The 21,286-nt window shown below is 45.5% G+C and overlaps 1 protein-coding gene across 1 annotated transcript in view; it reads right to left on the bottom strand.

The window, feature by feature from the left end:
* The window catches only part of dync1i1a (dynein cytoplasmic 1 intermediate chain 1a), a 236,830-nt gene that overhangs the window by 192,793 nt on the left and 22,751 nt on the right, over nucleotides 1-21,286 (bottom strand). Inside the window, exons 2-3 of the mRNA XM_068004236.1 lie at nucleotides 13,895-14,012; nucleotides 1,461-1,575 (exon numbers count right to left, since the gene is read on the bottom strand). Coding sequence (XP_067860337.1) covers nucleotides 1,461-1,575; nucleotides 13,895-14,002 — 223 coding nt within the window. The 5' untranslated portion in view covers nucleotides 14,003-14,012. The remainder of the gene's footprint in view (nucleotides 1-1,460; nucleotides 1,576-13,894; nucleotides 14,013-21,286) is intronic.

Below are 21,286 nucleotides of genomic sequence, written 5' to 3'. Positions count from 1 at the left end.
TAAATTTGTAAATTCTAGCTTCTGGCTGCCAGAGAACAGTTTTTTTTCTTTTTTTATATATATATAAATGTTGATATTTCCCAGTTTTATTTTATTAGCTTCCCCATTTCTTCCCTTTTTAAAAATTCTCTCCCTTTATTTAAAACGTGTCAAGTTGTATTTTTAGCACTTGCTATTTAATCTTTTTTCCTCTCAGTTTTCTTTGCTGCTGTTTTTGCCAAGTTTTCTACAGTTTTCCAATTTTAGTATTTTAATTTCCATTTTCCAAACTCTGCCTGTTAACCTGCAAAATTCCAGTGGATATCACCATTTTCCAACCAGCAATCCAATCACTAGCATCACTTTCCTTGTGAGCTCCACAATGAGATGTCTCAACAACCCAGTGTTTAGGTCCTATGGCCACACTATATCAGTCTTGTTTACATCCTGATCAATTTTAGTAATAAGATATCTCTTTTAAAAGAACCATAAAGGTACTTGCAAATGTATGTCACGTCACAAACATGTTAAATTCATGTTATTTAGTTTTCATTTGTATTTCTTCCTTTATCTCCTCTTCCAGTCTTAATTTAAAGTGTCGGGAAATTAGAAATAGAGTGCGCTAGAAGACTTTTTTTTTCTATAAACTTTAAAAAAAAAACACACATTTTCACTAATCAGATGAAGTGTTCACAAGAAGCAAACTCTATGGTCCTGTACAGATTAGAGAGACAAAAAAAAGTTATTTCTGGTCAGGAATAAGAAAATAAAACTATAAACTTGACCACCACCAAATCATTTAGCACTCTGATCATTTAAAAATGGGAAAATTACCAGATGAAAATGATTTGTAAATTTTCGACAAATTGTAAAACAGATCTAATAAGTCAAATTTATGCGCCTTGATATTAGCGGGGGGGGGGGGCATGACGCACGACACTGGGCGGGGGGTGGGGGGAGGCGCGGGCACGCGGCGTAACACCGGGGGGTGGGGGCCACACCGGGTAACTCTATCACAGGTAAAGTGCCTTAAGTACCTCAATGAGATACATTTAGCTCTTCAACTGTCATCCCGCCAGCTTTAATTGTCAGCGGGACTTCCGGTTTCGGGTCGCCCGCGCGCACATACGTGGGTCCATGGGAAACTTGGAAGCTGGCAGGTTGGAGCCGGCTTCCAAACCCAAACAGGATTTGCGCGATTTTCAGAATCCCCCCACCCCCAACGCACCCGCATTTGCCTCCTAAATCATCCCTATGAAGTTTACATTTATCTGAAGAAAAATAACCAAGGAATAACAAAATTATTCTCATCTGTCGTCTTGTCCTTACCCCCTTATGCACCGTACTACTCTAGGCTCATTACTACTTTTCCTCAATTTTAAAATTATATGTGTAGTCCTAACATATTTGATCTTGCACAAAAATACAAATGTCAGACTTAGCAAGGTCACATTATATAAAACAGTGATTTGGTTCCTTACCTAGTGGTGGCTCTGGGGCTATGCCAATGCTCTGTAGCAAAGCCTCTGTCTCTCTCCGTTTGCGGTCAAGATCAGAGTCCTCAGGGGGTGGTTCTTTCTTCTGTTGCATCTCAGCCTGAAAGAACAACAGGAAACTTAATTTCTCTTGATAGAAAATAATTTGTTTCCCTCATGTCTGAAATAAATTCCATATTCAACCGCTGAACAGTATAAGGAGATGTATATAAAGCATGAAATAAATGTTATGGCACAATCTATTCAGGACTATTCTTCAACTTGTCCCTCAATCCCCATAAGTACAACATTCATTGCTCTAAAAATATGATTAGGAAGTTTAAAAGGAATTATTTCTAAGGCTCAACAGGGCAAATTTTCCTCTATTGCATTTGGGCATAAATAATCCCCTAGGCAGAGCACAGAGGAAAATTGTGCGGACAGGAGACCGCCCGACTTTCTGCTATGTGCACTCCCTGCAGGTGATTATTTACGCCCAAACGTGAGTAAAATCTGCCCCATAAGTCTGCCTCTTACAATAGTATTCAAATAATCTACTTTATTTTACCACTTAAATATAATTTTTAATATCCTGTTTGATCACCTGTGAAACTGCTTCTGAAAAAAAGTAGAAAAATAATGCACACATCTCAATCCCTCCGGTAACTACCTAATTCTTGTCTCCTCTTCAGTCTCTGATAGTCATCTATTTTTACACACGTCTCTCTCCCTAGTGTGTCTTCTCTATGTTTGTCTCTAATTTTCTTTCATACTTTCTCTTGCTGCAAAAGTTCCAAACAGATTTTTATAAGCTTGCTGTGATCTGGTTTGAGTTGCAAGGCTAATGGTTATTAACTACCCTTGTCACCAAGGCAGCATTTGACGGAGTGTGGCACCAAGGAGCCCTAGTAAAATTGAAGTCAATGGGAATCAGGGGGAAAACTCTCCAGTGGCTGGAGTCATACCTAGCTCAAAGGAAGATGGTAGTGGTTGTTGGAGGCCAATCATCTCAGCCCCAGGGCATTGCTGCAGGAGTTCCTCAGGGCAGTGTCCTAGGCCCAACCATCTTCAGCTGCTTCATCAATGACCTTCCCTCCATCATAAGGTCAGAAATGGGGATGTTCGCTGATGATTGCACAGTGTTCAGTTACATTCGCAACCCCTCAGATAATGAAGCAGTCCGAGCCCACATGCAGCAAGACCTGGACAACATCCAGGCTTGGGCTGATAAGTGGCAAGTAACATTTGCACCAGACAAGTGCCGGGTCAGAGGCTGGGTATTCTGTGGCGAGTGACTCACCTCCTGACTCCCCAAAGCCTTTCTACCATCTACAAGGCACAAGTCAGGAGTGTGATGGAATACTCTCCACTTGCCTGGATGAGTGCAGCTGCAACAACATTTAAGAAGCTCGACACCATCCAGGACAAAGCAACCCACTTGATTGTCACCCCATCCACCACCCTAAACATTCACTCCCTTCACCACCGGCGCACTGTGGCTGCAGTGTGTACCATCCACAGGATGCACTGCAGCAACTCGCCAAGGCTTCTTCAACAGCACCTCCCAAATCCGCAACCTCTACCACCTAGAAGGACAAGAGCAGCAGGCACATGGGAACAACACCACCTGCACGGTCCCCTCCAAGTCACACACCATCCCGACTTGGAAATATATCGCCGTTCTTTCATCGTCGTTGGGTCAAAATCCTGGAACTCCCTTCCTAACAGCACTGTGGGAGAACCTTCACCACACGGACTGCAGCGGTTCAAGAAGACGGCTCACCACCACCTTCTCAAGGGCAATTAGGGATGGGCAATAAATGCTGGCCTCGCCAGCGAGGCCCACATCCCATGAACGAATAAAAAAAACATTGCTAATAAACTTTTTTCAGCAAATATGCGCATATCTACAAATATTACTTTACCTTGCTCAATAATGCTAACTAGTATATTTTGCAGTCCAACAAACCAGGTTATTGGGTGTTCTTAAGTTTTGGCAGAAACTCATTCTACAAAATTAAAATCCTTTGGTTACCTAGGAGCACAGTGAAGGTGGGTCTGGACCTGAGGATCGGAGGGAATGCAGAGTCTAGATGTGCAGGAAGATCTGGTTCTGAGGCTGGGAGACAAGGCCAGACACGAGAAGGCTGGTGGCACCTGGGTGCTAGAAAGTTTCCAGGCCGCCTTCTGATTCTTTAAGGTGGATTATACAAAACAATCCACATCCAAGAAGTAATGAGATGCTGATAAAGATAATTTAATAGATTTTGAAGATAGAAGATTCAATAGTGCACAAAATTCACAATGTAACTGGCAAATATTTCCCCTTCCTTTGATAAATACCAAATGGCCTTCAGGATTCTCAATGCCTCCAGTGGTAGAACTATAGCACTTAGTCTACCAATTTCAATGTCGAAGTTCAATGACTCTATTCTTCTAGCAGTGGCAGGGCCTCTTGCTACTTCTATTTCAACGTGCTCAGGGAAAATTAATTGTGATTGGTGGCATTTATACTCTCCATTACATTAATGATGTTAGTTAAGTATTGTCTGCAAGATCACCCATCCAATCTCTGTCCATGTCATCAGAAATAAATAATATCCATAATAGGACAAAGTCAGCATGGCTTTATGAAGGGGAAGTCATGTCTGACAAATTTGCTTGAGTTCTTCGAGGATATAACGTATAGGGTGGATAAAGGGGAACCAGTGGACATAGTGTATTTAGACTTCCAGAAGGCATTCGACAAGGTGCCACATAAAAGATTATTACTTAAGATAAAAAATCACGGGATTGGGGGTAATATTCTGGCATGGGTGGAGGATTGGTTATCGAACAGGAAGCAGAGAGTTGGGATAAATGGTTCATTTTCGGACTGGCAACCAGTAACCAGTGGTGTTCCACAGGGGTCGGTGCTGGGTCCCCAACTCTTTACAATCTATATTAACGATTTGGAGGAGGGGACCGAGTGCAACATATCAAAATTTGCAGATGATACAAATATGGGAGGGAAAGTAGAGAGTGAGGAGGACATAAAAAACCTGCAAGGGGATATAGACAGGCTGGGTGAGTGGGCGGAGATTTGGCAGATGCAATATAATATTGGAAAATGTGAGGTTATGCACTTTGGCAGGAAAAATCAGAGAGCAAATTATTTTCTTAATGGCGAGAGACTGGAAAGTACTGCAGTACAAAGGGATCTGGGGGTCCTAGTGCAAGAAAATCAAAAAGTTGGTATGCAGGTGCAGCAGGTGATCAAGAAAGCCAACGGAATGTTGGCTTTTATTGCTAGGGGGATAGAATATAAAAACAAGGAGGTATTGCTGCAGTTATATAAGGTATTGGTGAGACCGCACCTGGAATACTGCATACAGTTTTGGTCTCCATACTTAAGAAAAGACATACTTGCTCTCGAGGCAGTACAAAGAAGGTTCACTCGGTTAATCCCGGGGATGAGGGGGCGGACATATGAGGAGAGGTTGAGTAGATTGGGACTCTACTCATTGGAGTTCAGAAGAATGAGAGGCGATCTTATTGAAACATATAAGATTGTGAAGGGTCTTGATCGGGTGGATGCAGTAAGGATGTTCCCAAAGATGGGTGAAACTAGAACTAGGGGGCATAATCTTAGAATAAGGGGCTGCTCTTTCAAAACTGAGATGAGGAGAAACTTCTTCACTCAGAGGGTGGTCGGTCTGTGGAATTTGCTGCCCCAGGAAGCTGTGGAAGCTACACCATTAGATAAATTTAAAACAGAAATAGACAGTTTCCTAGAAGTAAAGGGAATTAGGGGTTATGGGGAGCGGGCAGGAAATTGGACATGAAGCTGAGTTCGGATCGGTCAATGCCCTGTGGGTGGCGGAGAGGGCCCAGGGGCTATGTGGCCGGGTCCTGCTCCGACTTCTTGTGTTCTTTAGATTTGTGGTTGGGATCAGATCAGCCATGATCTTATTGAATGGCGGAGCAGGCTCGAGGGGCCGATTGGCCTACTCCTGCTCCAATTTCTTATGTTCTTATGTTCTCTTATGTTCTAAGTACCAGCGCCTATCAAATATTATGGTAACGACAGGAGAAATTCAAAAAAGTGTGCAAGGATAAACCCGGCAACTACACAGCAGTCAATTTAACTTTGGTGATGGGGAAGCTTTTAGAAATGATAATCCAGGACAAAATTAAGAGTCATTTGGACAAGAGTGGATTAATAAAGGAAAGCCAGCATGGATTTGTTAAAGGCAAATCGTGTTTAACTAACTTGCTTGAGTTTTTTGATGAGGTAACAGAGAGGGCTGATGTGGGCAATACAGTTGGTGTTATGTACATGGACTTTCAAAACGCATTTGATAAAGTGCCACATAATGGGCTTTAAATTTGCTGACAAGCCTATGGATTAAAAAGGGGCAGTGGCAGCATGGATACGAAATTGGCTAAGTGACAGGAAACAGAGTAGTGGTGAACGGTTGTTTTTCAGACCTGGAGGAAGGTATACAGTGGTGTTTCCCAGGGGTCGGTACTAGGACCACTGCTTTTTTTGATATATATTAAGGAGTGCAATTAAGGGTGGGCAATAAGAACATAAGAAATAGGAGCAGGAGTAGGCCAGTCGGCCCCTCGAGCCTGCTCCGCCATTCAATAAGATCATGGCTGATCTGATCCCAACCACAAATCTAAAGAACACAAGAAGTAGGAGCAGGACCCGGCCACTCAGCCCCTGGGCCCTCTCCGCCACCCACAGGGCATTGACCGATCCGAACTCAGCTTCATGTCCAATTTCCTGCCCGCTCCCCATAACCCCTAATTCCCTTTACTTCTAGAAAACTGTCTATTTCTGTTTTAAATTTATCTAATGATGTAGCTTCCACAGCTTCCTGGGGCAGCAAATTCCACAGCCTACCACCCTCTGAGTGAAGAAGTTTCTCAGAAAAATGAGAGGTGATCTCAAGGAAACATACAAAATTCTTACAGTGCTCGTCAGGGTAGATGCAGGGAGGATGTTTCCCTTGGCTGAGGAGTCTAGAACCAGGGGTCACAGTCTCAGAATAAGGGGTAGGCCATTTAGGACTGCGATGAGGAGAAATTTCTTCACTCAGAGGATGGTGAATACAGGCCTAGTCTACTCAATCTCTCCTCATACGACAATCCCGCCATCCCAGGAATCAGGCTGGTGAACCTTCATTGCACTCCCTTGCCAGCGATGCCCACATCCCATCAATGAATTTTTAAAAAATGACGGACCAGGGTGTACATAAGAAATAGGAGCAGGAGTAGGCCATCCAGCCCCTCGAGCCTGCTCCGCCATTCAACAAGATCATGGCTGATCGTCTACTTCAACGGCATTTTTCTGCACTATCCCCATATCCCTTGATGCCTTTAATATCTAGAAATCTATTGATCTGTTTTGAATGTACTCAATGACTGAGCCTCCACAGCCCTCTGGGGTAGAGAATTCCAAAGATTCACCATCCTCTGAGTGAAGAAATTTCTCCTCATCGCAGTCCTAAATGGCCTACCCCTTATTCTGAGACTGTGACCCCTGGTTCTAGACTCCTCAGCCAAGGGAAACATCCTCCCTGCATCTACCCTGACGAGCACTGTAAGAATTTTGTATGTTTCCTTGAGATCACCTCTCATTTTTCTGAACTCTAGAGAATACAGGCCGAGTCGACTCAATCTCTCCTCATACGACAATCCCGCCATCCCAGGAATCAGGCTGGTGAACCTTCATTGCACTCCCTCTATGGCAAGCATATCCTTTAAGTAAGGAGACCAAAATTGTACACAATACTCCAGGTGCAGTCTCACCAATGCCCAATATAATTGCAGTAAGACATCTTTACTCCCGTACTCAAATCCTCTTATAATAAAAGCCAACATATCATTTGCCTTCCTAATTGCTTGCTGCAACTGCATGTCAGCTTTCAGTGACTTATGTATAAGGACACCCAGGTCCCTTTGAACATCAACATTTCCCAATCTCTCACCATTTAAAAAATAATCTGCATTTTTGTTTTTCCTACCAAAGTGGATAACTTCACATTTTCCACATTATATTCCATCTGCCATGTTCTTGCCCACTCACTTCGCCTGTCTATATCCCCTTGAAGCTTCTTTGCAACCTCCTCACAACTCACATTTGCACCTAGTTTTGAGTCATCAGCAAACTTGGAAATGTTACATTTGGTCCCCTCTTCCAAATCATTGATATAGATTGTGAATAGCGGGGGCCCAAGCACTGATCCCTGCGGTACCCCACTAGTCACAATCTGCCAATCTGAAAAAGATCCGTTTATTCCTACTCTCTGTTTTCTGTCTGTTAACCAATTCTTAATCCATGCCAGTATATTACTCCCAATTCCATGTGCTCTAACTTTGTTCACCAACCTCCTGTGGGAACTTATTGAAAGCCTTCTGAAAATCCAAATATACCACATCTACTGGTTCCCCTTTATCTATTCTACTAGTTACATCCTCAAAGAACTCCAATAGGTTTATCAAACATGATTTCCCTTTCATAAGTCCACGTTGATTGCCAAATCCTATTACTATTTTCTAAGTGTCCTGTTATCACATTCTTTATAATAGATTCTAGCATTTTCCCTACTATTGATATCAGGCTAACAGGTCTGTAGTTCCCTGTTTTCTCTCTCCCTCCTTTCTTAAATAGTGGGGTTACATTTGATACCCTCCAATCTGCAGGAACCATTCCAGAATCTATAGAATTTTGGAAGATGACAACCAATGCATCCACTATCTCTATAGCCACCTCTTTCAAAACCCTGGGATGTAGATCATCAGATACCTGGGGTTTATCGACTTTCAGTCCCATTAATTTCTCAAGCACTTTTTTTTTACTAATACTACTTTCTTTCAGTCCCTCGTTCTCACCAGACCCTTGGTTCTCTAGTATTTCTGGAAGGTTTTTTTTGAGTCTTCTTCCGTGAAGACAGACACAAAGGGCTCAATTTTAGCACCCGCGATCAGGTGCGTGATGGCTGGGGGGGGGGCTACGAAAATCGGGGATTCCCGGGGCGGGTCAGGAGCCCGGCTCCAACCCACCCCATTTCCGGGTTCCCCAATGACGCGCTGATGTACGTGCGTGCGCAGCCCCCGCATGGGGGACTCCCGCCGGCAATTAAAGCCGGCGGGGTGTCACTTAAGGTAATTGAACAGGTACTTCAGGTTGTTCACAGACCTGATTGACCTGATATTTTAGCAGGGATGGGATTTTGCAATGAACTGAGACTGTTTCCCGTACTGGGGGAAACACTCCCAGTTCAAATGGACGTGTTGCAGCCATCAGCCTGTGGCAGCTGCAAAGGTCCATTTGACAGGTGGGGAGGTGGGGGGGGGGTGGGGGAGGAGACCCTCACTCATTGCAGGAGGCCACTCTGTCACTTTGGGCAAAGTTTGGCCTCCACCACCCTCCTCCTAACAATAAAATTCACCGATCTGGAACCTCGGCGAATTGGTTCCAAGGGTGGCTTGGTTATCTAACAGGAAGCAGAGAGTTGGGATAAATGGTTCATTCTCGGACTGGCAACCAGTAGCCAGTGGTGTTCCGCAGGGGTCGGTGCTGGGTCCCCAACTCTTTACAATCTATATTAACGATTTGGAGGAGGGGACCAAGTGTAACATATCAAAGTTTGCAGATGATACAAAGATGGGAGGGAAAGTAGAGAGTGAGGAGGACATAAAAAACCTACAAGGGGATATAGACAGGCTGGGTGAGTGGGCGGAGATTTGGCAGATGCAATACAATATTGGAAAATGTGAGGTTATGCACTTTGGCAGGAAAAATCAGAGAGCAAGTTATTATCTTAATGGCGAGAAACTGGAAAGTACTGCAGTACTAAGGGATCTGGGGGTCCTAGTGCAAGAAAATCAAAAGGTTAGTATGCAGGTGCAGCAGGTGATCAAGAAGGCCAACGGAATGTTGGCTTTTATTGCTAGGGGGATAGAATATAAAAACAGGGAGGTATTGCTGCAGTTATATAAGGTATTGGTGAGACCGCACCTGGAATACTGCATACAGTTTTGGTGTCCATACTTAAGAAAAGACATACTTGCTCTCGAGGCAGTACAAAGAAGGTTCACTCGGTTAATCCCGGGGATGAGGGGGCGGACATATGAGGAGAGGTTGAGTAGATTGGGACTCTACTCATTGGAGTTCAGAAGAATGAGAGGCGATCTTATTGAAACATATAAGATTGTGAAGGGGCTTGATCAGGTGGATGCGGTAAGGATGTTCCCAAGGATGGGTGAAACTAGAACTAGGGGGCATAATCTTAGAATAAGGGGCTGCTCTTTCAAAACTGAGATGAGGAGAAACTTCTTCACTCAGAGGGTGGTAGGTCTGTGGAATTTGCTGCCCCAGGAAGCTGTGGAAGCTACATCATTAAATAAATTTAAAACAGAAATAGACAGTTTCCTAGAAGTAAAGGGAATTAGGGGTTACGGGGAGCGGGCAGGAAATTGGACATGAATTTAGATTTGAGGTTAGGATCAGATCAGCCATGATCTTATTCAAGGGGCCGATTGGCCTACTATTGCTCCTATTTCTTATGTTCTTATGTTCAACCCCGGTGTGCGGACACATTTACCTACTTTGCAGACCCCCTCAGACGTACACCTTACGGATGGGGGCCGCCGTAGCTGCAGTCATAACCTCCTCGGAGGACGAACAGCATCACCAGCCTCGCCGGCCACCCCTGACATGTGGAGCTCCACAACACGGTGCTGTGACACATCCACCTGCACAGCAGGAAGGAGAGCAACCGCAGAGATATGCGTTGCAGAAGGCCCTACCCCCGCCACAGGGTCTACAGACCGAGGCTCAGCTTCCTGGACCTCTATGAGGAGCAGTGCATACGGAGGCTCAGAGTCAGTTGCCAGGTAGTTGCGGACATCTGCAGCCTCCTTAATGACGAGCTGCTCCCGGATGGACCGAGCACCATCTTCTTACCTGTCGCTGTCAAAGTCACCACTGCCCTCAACTTCTTCGCCTCCGGATCCTTCCAGGGTGCCACCGGGGACATCACCGATGTCTCTCAGTCGTCTGCACACAAGTGCATAAGGCAGGTAACCGACAGCATGTTTCACAGGGCCTCGCACTACATCAACTTCCCCATGGATGACCGCAGCCAGATGGAGAGGGCAGTTGGATTCCACACTGTGGCTGGATACCCATGGGTGCAGGGTATAATCGATTGCACCCATATAGCAATACGAGCACCTCCACATGAGCCAGGACAGTTCATCAACAGGAAGAGGTATCACTCCATAAACACTCAGCTCATCTGTGACCACCGCAAGAGATTCCTTCACGTGTACACCAGATACCCTGGCAGCTGCCACGATTCCTTCATCCTCAGGGAGTCCACCGTGCCGCCCCTCTTCCACTCACCCAACACCGGCAACGGCTGGCTCCTCGGCGACAAGGGATATCCCCTGCACACGTGGCTTATGAAACCTCTGAGGAACCCCACCACCGAGCCACAGCGTCGATATAACGACAGCCACATCGCTACCAGGTCCACAATTGAGCATGCTATAGGGCTGCTCAAGATGCGCTTCAGGTGCCTTGATCAGTCTAGGGGAGCGCTCCAATACACGCCACGCAGAGTGGGACGCATCATAGTCGTCTGTTGTGCCCTGCACAACAGAGAGGGGTGCTGCTGGAAGAGGCCCCTTCCACATCTGCCACCCATATTGAGGACGAGGAGGAGGAGGGGGACGAAGAGGAGGCCGAGGAGGAGGAACGAGCTATGGGCAGAACAGCAGCTCACCTGGCTGCTTGTGAGGCCAGGGAGTCACTGATATGTGAACGGTTCTCCTAACATCAGACTGTCTGAAGAGTCCAGTCCTCATCACCTGGACAGAGGAGCGGCCACAGCAGCCCCCTCCCCTGCCCCCTGCACAAAACAGTGGTGCAACTACACCTGCACCCACTATAGTATGACCCAATGGGTGGGACCAAGTGTCCGTCTTCATGGTGAGCCCCACGAACGGAACCTATTGCACAAGCCAGTCAAGAATGGGCAAGACGTGGCAGTATTGGTGATAACAATGGGGTTTATTGTGCATGTGAACTAAACAAATATAAATAAAAATCATGACAAATCATCAAGCACCCTTGTGCATTCCCATTGTGCTCACAACACCTTTGCCTTGTGCTTCCGGGAACCCCTACGTGGTGCTCCCCCTGTGGCTGCAGCAGAGGTAGTGGCAGGTTGCTCTTGTCCATGCCCTGACCGATTAGATGCTTTGGGCCGACGCCCTCTGGGTTTCGGTGCCCGTGAGGGCCCCTCCAAAGGCTGCTCCACCTGCACCTGTGCAGGGGCAGACTCGGCCACCTGGAGAGGAGGCAGCATTGCGGGTACTGGTTGAGAGGGGGGCAACAGGTGAGACGTGGGAGCGCCTTGAGTGGCGTCCCCGCTTCCATGTCCCCTTTCACCATCATCCCTCTCGTGGTCCAGGCCCACATCACTCCTTCCACTGCTGGACGGCAGTTTGGAGGACTTGTGTGAGGCCTTGGAAGGCCACCTGTAAAGTATCTGTCAGCCCGTTTAAGGCGGCAGAATGTTGCTCACCCTGAATCCGAACAGCCGTTGTCAGGGCCTAAATGGACTCATTGTTGAGCCGTGCTTGACGCTCGAGGGAGGCTAGCCTTTCCTCCATCGCAGACATTCCCGCACCTACCCGCGACACTATCTCGGAGAAACCCTCCTGTACCTGTGCCACCAGTCCCCTCGTGCAGGAGTTGGACTCCTCCATCACCTGCGCAATTGTGGAGAGTGCACGTGGCACCTGTTCCAGTATCTCGGTGATGTTCTGCTGCCCCTCGACGACTCTCCTTTTCACGGCTGGCCCCCAGGGTTCAGCATCTGGGTCCAGCTGAGCAAAGCCTGGAGAAGAGTGCTCCCACCGACGCGGACTCTCCACGGCTGCCCATGCCACCTGGGTCTGCTCATGCTCACATGTGCGTGGTGACTCACCATGTGCAAGCCCAACTAAGTGAGGACGGGGGCCCACCGAGGTGTGTGTATCTGCGCTGGTGGATGCATGGCTCAGATGTGACGACGGACCCTCAGAGACTGGCAGGTCCTCTGAGGAATCGCCCTCCACGCTCACGACGCTCGCAGATGGACCTGCGAGAGAACAGAAAGCAATATTAGGCATGTGGACAGATGTTGAGGTGCTGCAGATGCCAAGTGATGCTAAGATCATTCGCTATCATGAGTGCTGAGTGTTAGCTTTCTGTCACCGGCCGTTTGTGCAACCCCAGCGGACAGGCACTCCGGCGTGCGGCTGATCTCTAACGCCTGCTGCTCCGCGTCCGTTAGGACCACCTGGTGTGGCGGGCCTCCTCCGGTCCGTGCCCTCTCCCGGGCGTTCTGGCATCTCTTCTCCTATCAAGGCAAAACACAGGCGTGATTGAGTGATGGTTGCATGGCGAGACGCTGCATGCATTGGTGTGGGTGGGTTGAGCGTGAGGAAGATGGATGGGAGGGTGCGTGTTCAACGTGGCCATGATATTGTATGAGGATTGGGGTGCGTGGTCATGTTCGAATGAGGACAGGGGCGGTGAGTACGTGCAGGCACGGTGAGGATGATAGTTGAGTGGATGTGAGGAGTGATGCGAGAGCGTTGTGGTGGCAGTGCAGAAGGAGTTGTGTGGTGGTGGAGGTGATGTGGAAGATGGAGTGTGGGAGAACGCACAAGTTTACTCACTTTGCCTGACCTGGTTAGATCATTAAATCTCTTGCGGCACTGGACCCAGGTTCGTGCAACGTTGCTGCAGCTGCTGACCTCCTCTGCCACCTCCAGCCAGGCCTTCCTCGTGGTGGAGGGAGGGCACTTCCTCCCATCAGATGGGAACAATATTTCCCTCCTCCTCCTCCTCACCCTATCCAGCAGCAGCTGGAGTGAGGAGTCTGAGAATCTTGGGGCAGCCTTCCCCCAGGCCTGCTCCATGGTGTAGCATTCGTTGTTTGCTGCAGGAGGAGCATTGGTGGACTGCCCCTTTAAATAGAGCTCCTCCAGCTGACAGACCTTACTGCGCATGCACAGTCCGCCCGCCGCGCAGCTTACTAGCGGGAAACCCGGAAGCAAAGGTAAGTGGCTCCAATTATCCTGCAATTCCGCGCGGAGTAGACTCATTTCACCGGGCGCGTTACCCACGCGCCCAATAGACCCCCCCCCCCCGCCGCGAACCCACTGCCATGGTAATATCGGGCCCAATGTGTGCAGGATGAATATTTCTTAATACACTTATGCCTAGTTCCACCATTGGACAAGTGGGATAAAGAAAATAGTAGCATTTTACAACTCCTACTCTGCTTGCAAGATACTAATAAAATTGAATAGGTTCAAATCAATTCCATTTCCTATTTCATGGCTAGTATGAAGCATTCTGCATTAATCATTTTTCCACATTGACTGACCTCTTTCTTTTTCCTTTCTTCCTCTTTACGTTTTTTCTCTTCTCGTATCTGAGCCAATCGTTGCTTTTTACGCTCCAGTTCGGCTTTTAAATCACTTTTGTCCGACATTTTGGTATACCTGAAAGATCAAAGTTCGAGGCAAGGGTTAAAGATGCAGCATCCTTTAGGCTTTATGTATGCACCAAATCAAAACACATATATAATTTCCATTTGCATTTGTTGTTTATCACATATATTAACAAAATTTCAGCAGAATTTGAATTGTGATTCTTCTTTAGCTGGCAGAAGACGAGCTTACTGAGGACTGGACAACATGAACCTCTGCAACCCCAATAGTAAACAAGACTTCAGTCATACACATGGTTCATGTGTTCCAGAGGCAAGACTTAAATTCACAACTATAGGTGTGTGAAGGTAGCAACTTCGCTAAAAGGACCATCATAAACATTTGATTGGTTTATAGGCAATTTTGTGATAGATTGACAAGTGTGTGCATTCTACAGCAGATTTTAACAAACTTTTAGCAGGCATAAATTAAACTTTATAAATATCATAGTATTATAGTAGGCCCATCGTGCCTATGCTGGCTCTTTGAAAAAGCTATCCAATTAGTCCCATTCCCCATCTCTTGCCCCATAGCCCTGTAAATTTTTTCCCTTCAAGTATTTATCCGATTCCCTTTTGAAAGTTACTATTGAATCTGCTTCTACCACCCTTTCAGGCAGTGCATTCCAGATCATAATTACTCACTGCATAAAAAAATGTTTCCTCATGTCGCCTCTGGTTCTTTTGACAATCACCTTAAATCTGCGTCCTCTGGTTACCAACCCTTTTGGCACTGGAAACAGTTTCTCCTTATTTAATCTATCAAAACCGTTCATGATTTTGAACATCTTTATTAAATCTTCTCTGACTAAGGAGAATAACCCCAGCTTCTCCAGTCTCTCCACATAACTGAAGACCCTCGTCCCTGGGACCATTCTAGTAAATCTCATCTGCTTCCTCTTTAAGGCCTTGACATCCTTCCTAAAGTGTGGTGCCCAGAATTGAACACAATTCTCCAGCTGAGGCCTAACCAGTGTTTTATAAAGGTTTAGCATAACTTCCTTGCTTTTGTACTCTATGCCTCTATTAATAAAGCCCAGGATCCCATATGCTTTTTTAACAGCCTTCTCATGTTGTCCTGCCACCTTCAAAGATTTGTGTATGTGCACTCCCAGGTCTCTCTGTTCCTCCACCCACTTTAAAATTGTACCATTTAGTTTATATAGTCTCTCCTCATTCTTCCTACCAAAATGCATCAATTCACACTTCTCTGCGTTAAATTTCATCTGCCACAAATCTGTTACTATCCTCCACATTGTTTACTACATTTACGAGTTTTATGTCATCTGCAAACTTTGAAATGATACCCTCTATACCCAAGTCCAGGTCATTAATATATATCAAATAGAGCAGTGGTCCTAATACTGACCCATGGGGAACACCACTGTATACTTCCCTCCAGTCTGAAAAACAACCACTCACCACTACTCTCTGCTTTCTGTCCCGTAGCCAATTTTGTCCCTTTAATCCCATGGTCTTTAATTTTGCTAACCAGTCTATTATGTGGTACTTTATCAAATGTCTTTTTAAAGTCCATATACACACCATCAATGGCACTACCCTCATCAACCCTCTCCGTTACCTCATCAACGAACTCAATCAAGTTAGTCAACACAATTTTCCTTTAACAAAACTGCTGATTTTCATTTATTCGCCCATACTTTTCCAAGTGCCAATTAATTTTGTCCTGGATTATCTCTAAAAGTTTTCCCACCACTGATGTTAGGCTGACTGGCCTGCAATTGCCAGGTTTATCCCTTTTTCCTTTTTTGAACAGGGGTGTGACATTTGCAATCCTCCAGTCCTCCGGCACCATCCCCATATCTAAGGAGGATTGGAAGATTGTGGCCAGAGCCTCCGCAATTTCCACCCTTACTTCCCTCAGTAACCTAGGATGCATCCCATCTGGATCGGGTGAATTTTCTACTTTGAGTACTGCCAATCTTTTAAGCACCTCCTCTTTATCTATTTTTTTATCCTATCCAACATCGCTACTACCTCCTCCTTTACTGCTACAATGGCAGCATCCTCTTCTCTAGTGAAGACGGATGCAAAGTATTCATTTAGTACCTCAGCCTTCTGCCTCCACAAGAAGATCTCCTTTTTTGTCCCTAATTGGTCCACAAAGAATACCACAAAGATAGAATGTGTGGGAAATGGCTTATTAACAATGGTGGACCCAATCTCTTAATTCAGTACTGGAAGCAAGATATTATTCAAGACAAAAATTCTCTTGCATTCCTTTATTGAAGATGTAAGCTAGTTTGGTTGACAAATTTTAATTCCTTCAGCATCTGCTGTTCACTAAGATGAAGACTGTAATGGAGGTCAGAGTCAAAAATAAAAAAAACTCACTGAAAATGCATAAAATATGTATGTAATTAGAAGTCTTGTATTAGCATGCATCCACCATGTCATATCTTTCAAAGACATCACACTTCAGGGTATCACATGTCCGTAATGTAAAAATTAGTAATTGGGTATGTAAGTATAAGGTGGTAGGTAAATAGAATTATAAATATTCATGTTATATTTTTCCATATCAATAAGGTTATGTAATACGTTTACCTCATCAGTCATGTGATGTATTACTCAGTAAATTTGCTGAATAGCCATGGAATAGCAGTAAACATCAGAAATCACATCAAGTCCAAAAACAACAACACATTAACTGAAATAAATAAGAGGTAAACGGGGGAAAATAAAACTTTGCTCAACGCAATGTTTACATTACAAAGTAATTCTTTGAAATATTTTCTCTTTGCAGGTATTGACAGACCTCATGTATTTCCAGCATTTTTAGGTTTTATTCAATTTCCAATATTTTGCAATTCTTTCCTCATCGCTAAAAGATCCTTTGTTTTCTATTTTCTTAAAACTATCGTTTACATAGCAAATTGGCTGAAACTCAACTAATCTAAATAAAGCAACAAACATTTCCACATAAGAGTTATTTATGGTCAATGGATATATACATAGTACATTGGTATTTTTCTATTGATACTATAAGCTTAAGTGGAATTGTTACTTGCCATAAAATTCTCATTTCCCCCAAACAGAAGTCTTCCATATGCATTACCTATAGGTTAAATTTGCATCTATACAGCTAGTGAGAATACAAAACTCATACACTTTGAGAAAACTCCCTATACACTAGTCAAGCAACAGCCTGACATAGCCATACTCACAAAATCATAACTTTCAGCCAACGTCCCAGACTCCTCCATCACCATCCCTGGGTATGTCCTGACCCACTGGCAGGACAGACCCACCAGAGGTGGCGGCACAGTGGTATAGAGTCAGGAGGGAATGGCCTTGGGAGTCCTCAACATTGATTCCGGACCACATGAAGTCTCATGGCATCAGGTCAAACATGGGCAAGGAAACCTCCTGCTGATTATCACCCTCCCTCAGCTGATGAATCAGTACGCCTCCATGTTGAGCACACTTGGAGGAAGCACTGAAGATGGTAAGGGCACAGAATGTACTCTGGGTGGGGGACTTCAACATCCACCACCAAGAGTGGCTTGGTAGCACCGCTACTGACCGAGCTGGCCGAGTCCTGAAGGACATAGCTGCCAGATTGGGCCTGCGGCAAGTGGTGGGCGAACCAACACAAGGGAAAAACCTACTTGACCTCGTCCTCACCAATCTATCTGTTGCATTTGCATCTGTCCTTGACAGTATTGGTAGGAATGACCACCGCACAATCCTTGTGGAGACGAAGTCCCGTCTTTACACTGAGGACACCATCCAATATGTTGTGTGGCAGTACCACTGTGCTAAATGGGATAGATTCAGAATAGCAGCTCAAAACTGGGCATCCATGAGACACTGTGGGCCATTAGAAGCACCAGAATTGTATTCCACCACAATCTGTAACCTCATAGCCTGGCATATCTCTCACTCTACCATTACCAACAAGCTAGGGGATCAACCCTGGTTCAATGAGGAATTAGAAGAGCATGTCAGGAACAGCACCAGGCATACCTAAAAATGAGGTGCCAACCTGGTGATGTTACAACACAGGACTACATGTATGCTATAGACAGAGCTAAGCGATCCCACAACTAACGGATCAGATCAAAGCTCTGCAGTCCTGCCACATCCAATCGTGAATGGTGGTGGACAATTAAACAACTAACGGGAGGAGGAGGCTCCGTGAACATCCCCATCCTCCATGATGATGTGGAGATGCCGGTGATGGACTGGGGTTGACAATTGTAAACAATTTTACAACACCAAGTTATAGTCCAACAAATTTATTTTAAATTCCACAAGCTTTCGGAGGCTTCCTCCTTCCTCAGGTGAACGGTGTGGAAATGAAATTTTCGAATCCTTCGCATTTGAAAATCACAGAACAATGCCTGGTGATTACTGCCCGTTGCCAAGGCAATCACAGTGAGCAGACAGAAAGGTGTCACCTAAAAGGCCACCGAATATACAAACCCCCCCAAAAAAAGAGAGAGAGAAGGAAGACAGTCAATGACCCGTTATATTAAAAACAGATAACATTTGTTCGCTGGTGGGGTTACGTGTAGTGTGACATGAACCCAAGATCCTGGTTGAGGCCGTCCTCATGGGTGCGGAACTTGGCTATCAATTTCTGCTCGACGATTTTGCGTTGTCGTGTGTCTCGAAGGCCGCCTTGGATTATGCTTACCCGAAGGTCGGTGGCTGAATGTCCATGACTGCTGAAGTGTTCCCCGACAGAGAGAGAACCCTCCTGTTGTTTGGCGATTGTTCATCCGTTGTCGCAGCGTCTGCATGGTCTCGCCAATGTACCATGCTCTGGGGCATCCTTTCCTGCAACGTATGAGGTAGACAACATTGGCCGAGTCACAGGAGTATGAACCGTGCACCTGGTGGGTGGTGTCCTCTCGTGTGATGGTGGTATCTGTGTCGATGATCTGGCATGTCTTGCAGAGGTTACCATCGTTCACAGCAAATTACCCAGCTTTCAGGAGAACAGCGTCCACGACACCACACAACCCTGCCATGGTAACCTCTGTTTACAATCCTCCATGATGGCAGGGCCCAGCATGTGAGTGCAAAAGACAAGGCTGAAGCGTTTGCAACCATCTTCATCCGGAAGTGCCTAGTGGAAGAGCAATCGCAGCCTCCACCCGAGATCCCCACCATCATGGAAGCCAGTTTTCAGCCAATTCGACTCACTCCACATATCAAGAAACAGCTGAATGCACTGGATACAGCAAAGGCTATGGGCCCCGACAATATCCCGGCTGTAGTGCTGAAGACTTGTGCTCCAGATCTAACCACGCCTCTAGCCAAGCTGTTCCAGTACAGCTACTACACTGGCATCTACCCGACAATGTGGAAAATTGCCCAGGTATGTCCTGTTCACAAAAAGCAGGGCAAATCCAATCCGGCCAGTTATCGCCCCATCAGTCTACTCTCAATCATCAGCAAAGTGATGGAAGGTGTCGTCGACAGTGCTATCAAGCGGCACTTACTCACCAATAACCTGCTCACCGATGCTCAGTTTGGGTTCCGCCAGGCTCTAGACTGCATTACAGCCTTGGTCCAAACATGGACAAAAGAGATGAATTCCAGAGGTGAGGTGAGAGTGACTGCCCTTGACATCAAGGCAGCATTTGACAGAGTGTGGCACCAAGGAGCCCTAGTAAAATTGAAGTCAATGGGAATCGGGGGGAAAACTCTCCAATGGCTGGAGTCATACCCAGCACGAGGGAAGATGGTAGTGGTTGTTGGAGGCCAATCATCTCAACCCCAAGATATCCCTGCAGGAGTTCCTCAGGGCAGTGTCCTAGGCCCAACCATCTTCAGCTGTTTCATCAATGACCTTCCCTCCAACATAAGATCAGAAGTGGGGACCTTTGCTGATGATTGCACAGTGTTCAGTTCCATTCGCAACCCCTCAGATAAGTCAAAATCCTGGAACTCCCTACCTAACAGCACTGTGGGAGAACCTTCACCACACGGACAGCAGCAGTTCATGAGGCGGCTCACCACCACCTTCTCAAGGCAATTAGAGATTGGTAATAAATGCTAGCCTTGCCAGCGATGCCCACATCCCATGAATTAATAAAAAAAACACTACATAAACCCTGGCCATCCACTTTTTAAAAACTATACAGATAAATTAAAATAAGGTCGAGAGGAACAAAAAAAAGGTGGATACATCAAATCCATTTATGCAGAAACAGGAATTGCTGGAGTGAGCAACATTTCCTCCTTTTTCAGATTAGGTCTCCTGCACAAAGCAAAAAACAGCACTTGCGGATATACTTCCCAAATAGCATTGTGTAGGATAGCTGTAACAAACAAGCAAACCTAAACCATTCAATACAAGATAAATGCACATTGCAGAAAACCACAGCGTCACGGACCAGCAGATCAAAGCATAACTCAAAAATGTGAAGATACAAAGCAATTTTATTTTTTAAAAAGTTTATTTGATTGGAAACAGTTTTTGTAACACAATCTATTTAATTACCTCTTGGCTCTGGTATCTTAAAAGTACAGGGCCCTCTCATTACTAACTACAGTGAGTAACCATCAACACGAGATTTTCTGAGTAAATGCATGAAGACAAAGTACTTTCAAATTTACCACTGCAGGGAACTAAAACCCGTGATTATCAATTCCATACAGAAGATTTGTGTAAATTCCTACCGCACTAAATCTGCTTTCCAACTATACTATGTTGTCCGGAATCTAAGGATGTCAGATGATACATTAAAATATGTATTTTTGTCTTTATATTCAAGTCACAGCACCAATTCATGTTATTTGGGGAAGGAACAAATAACATTAACAATGCCCAGATTTTGGCCGGGGGGGGGGGGGGGGGGGAAGAGAAAGGGAAAGAGAAAGGGAAAGAAGTGAGCAGAGGGCAAGCGAAACAGAGAGTGGAGAAAAAGAAAGAAACAAAGAGAGGAGAGAGAGAGTGAGAGCACATTAATTCTCAGTCTGGAGCCTGAGAACATATATATCCGGGTCCCAAGACCACACATGCAGTATTAATGCGGCTATAGAAAATAAGTAACCAATAGTTGTGGTTTTGCCTACTGAATATAAATATAGTTCAACAGTTAAAGGCCGACCATGTTCAGGACACCTACAATTCCACAGAGAATTTTTGCATTCTGCAGTGGTTCAAAACTTCACTTACACAGATTTCCAAACACAACATTAGTTACCCTATAACTGTAGTGGCAACGGCGGCACAAGTGTCTGCAGATGGCCTCTAAAACAATCATTGGTGTCAAATTAATAAGCTCATACTGGATCTAACCACCTATG

The sequence above is a fragment of the Heptranchias perlo genome, chromosome 2 (assembly GCF_035084215.1).
Source record: "Heptranchias perlo isolate sHepPer1 chromosome 2, sHepPer1.hap1, whole genome shotgun sequence".
NCBI lineage: Eukaryota > Metazoa > Chordata > Chondrichthyes > Hexanchiformes > Hexanchidae > Heptranchias > Heptranchias perlo.
The sequence above is the reverse complement of the archived record's forward strand: the minus strand, read 5'-3'. Positions and strand labels throughout refer to the sequence as shown.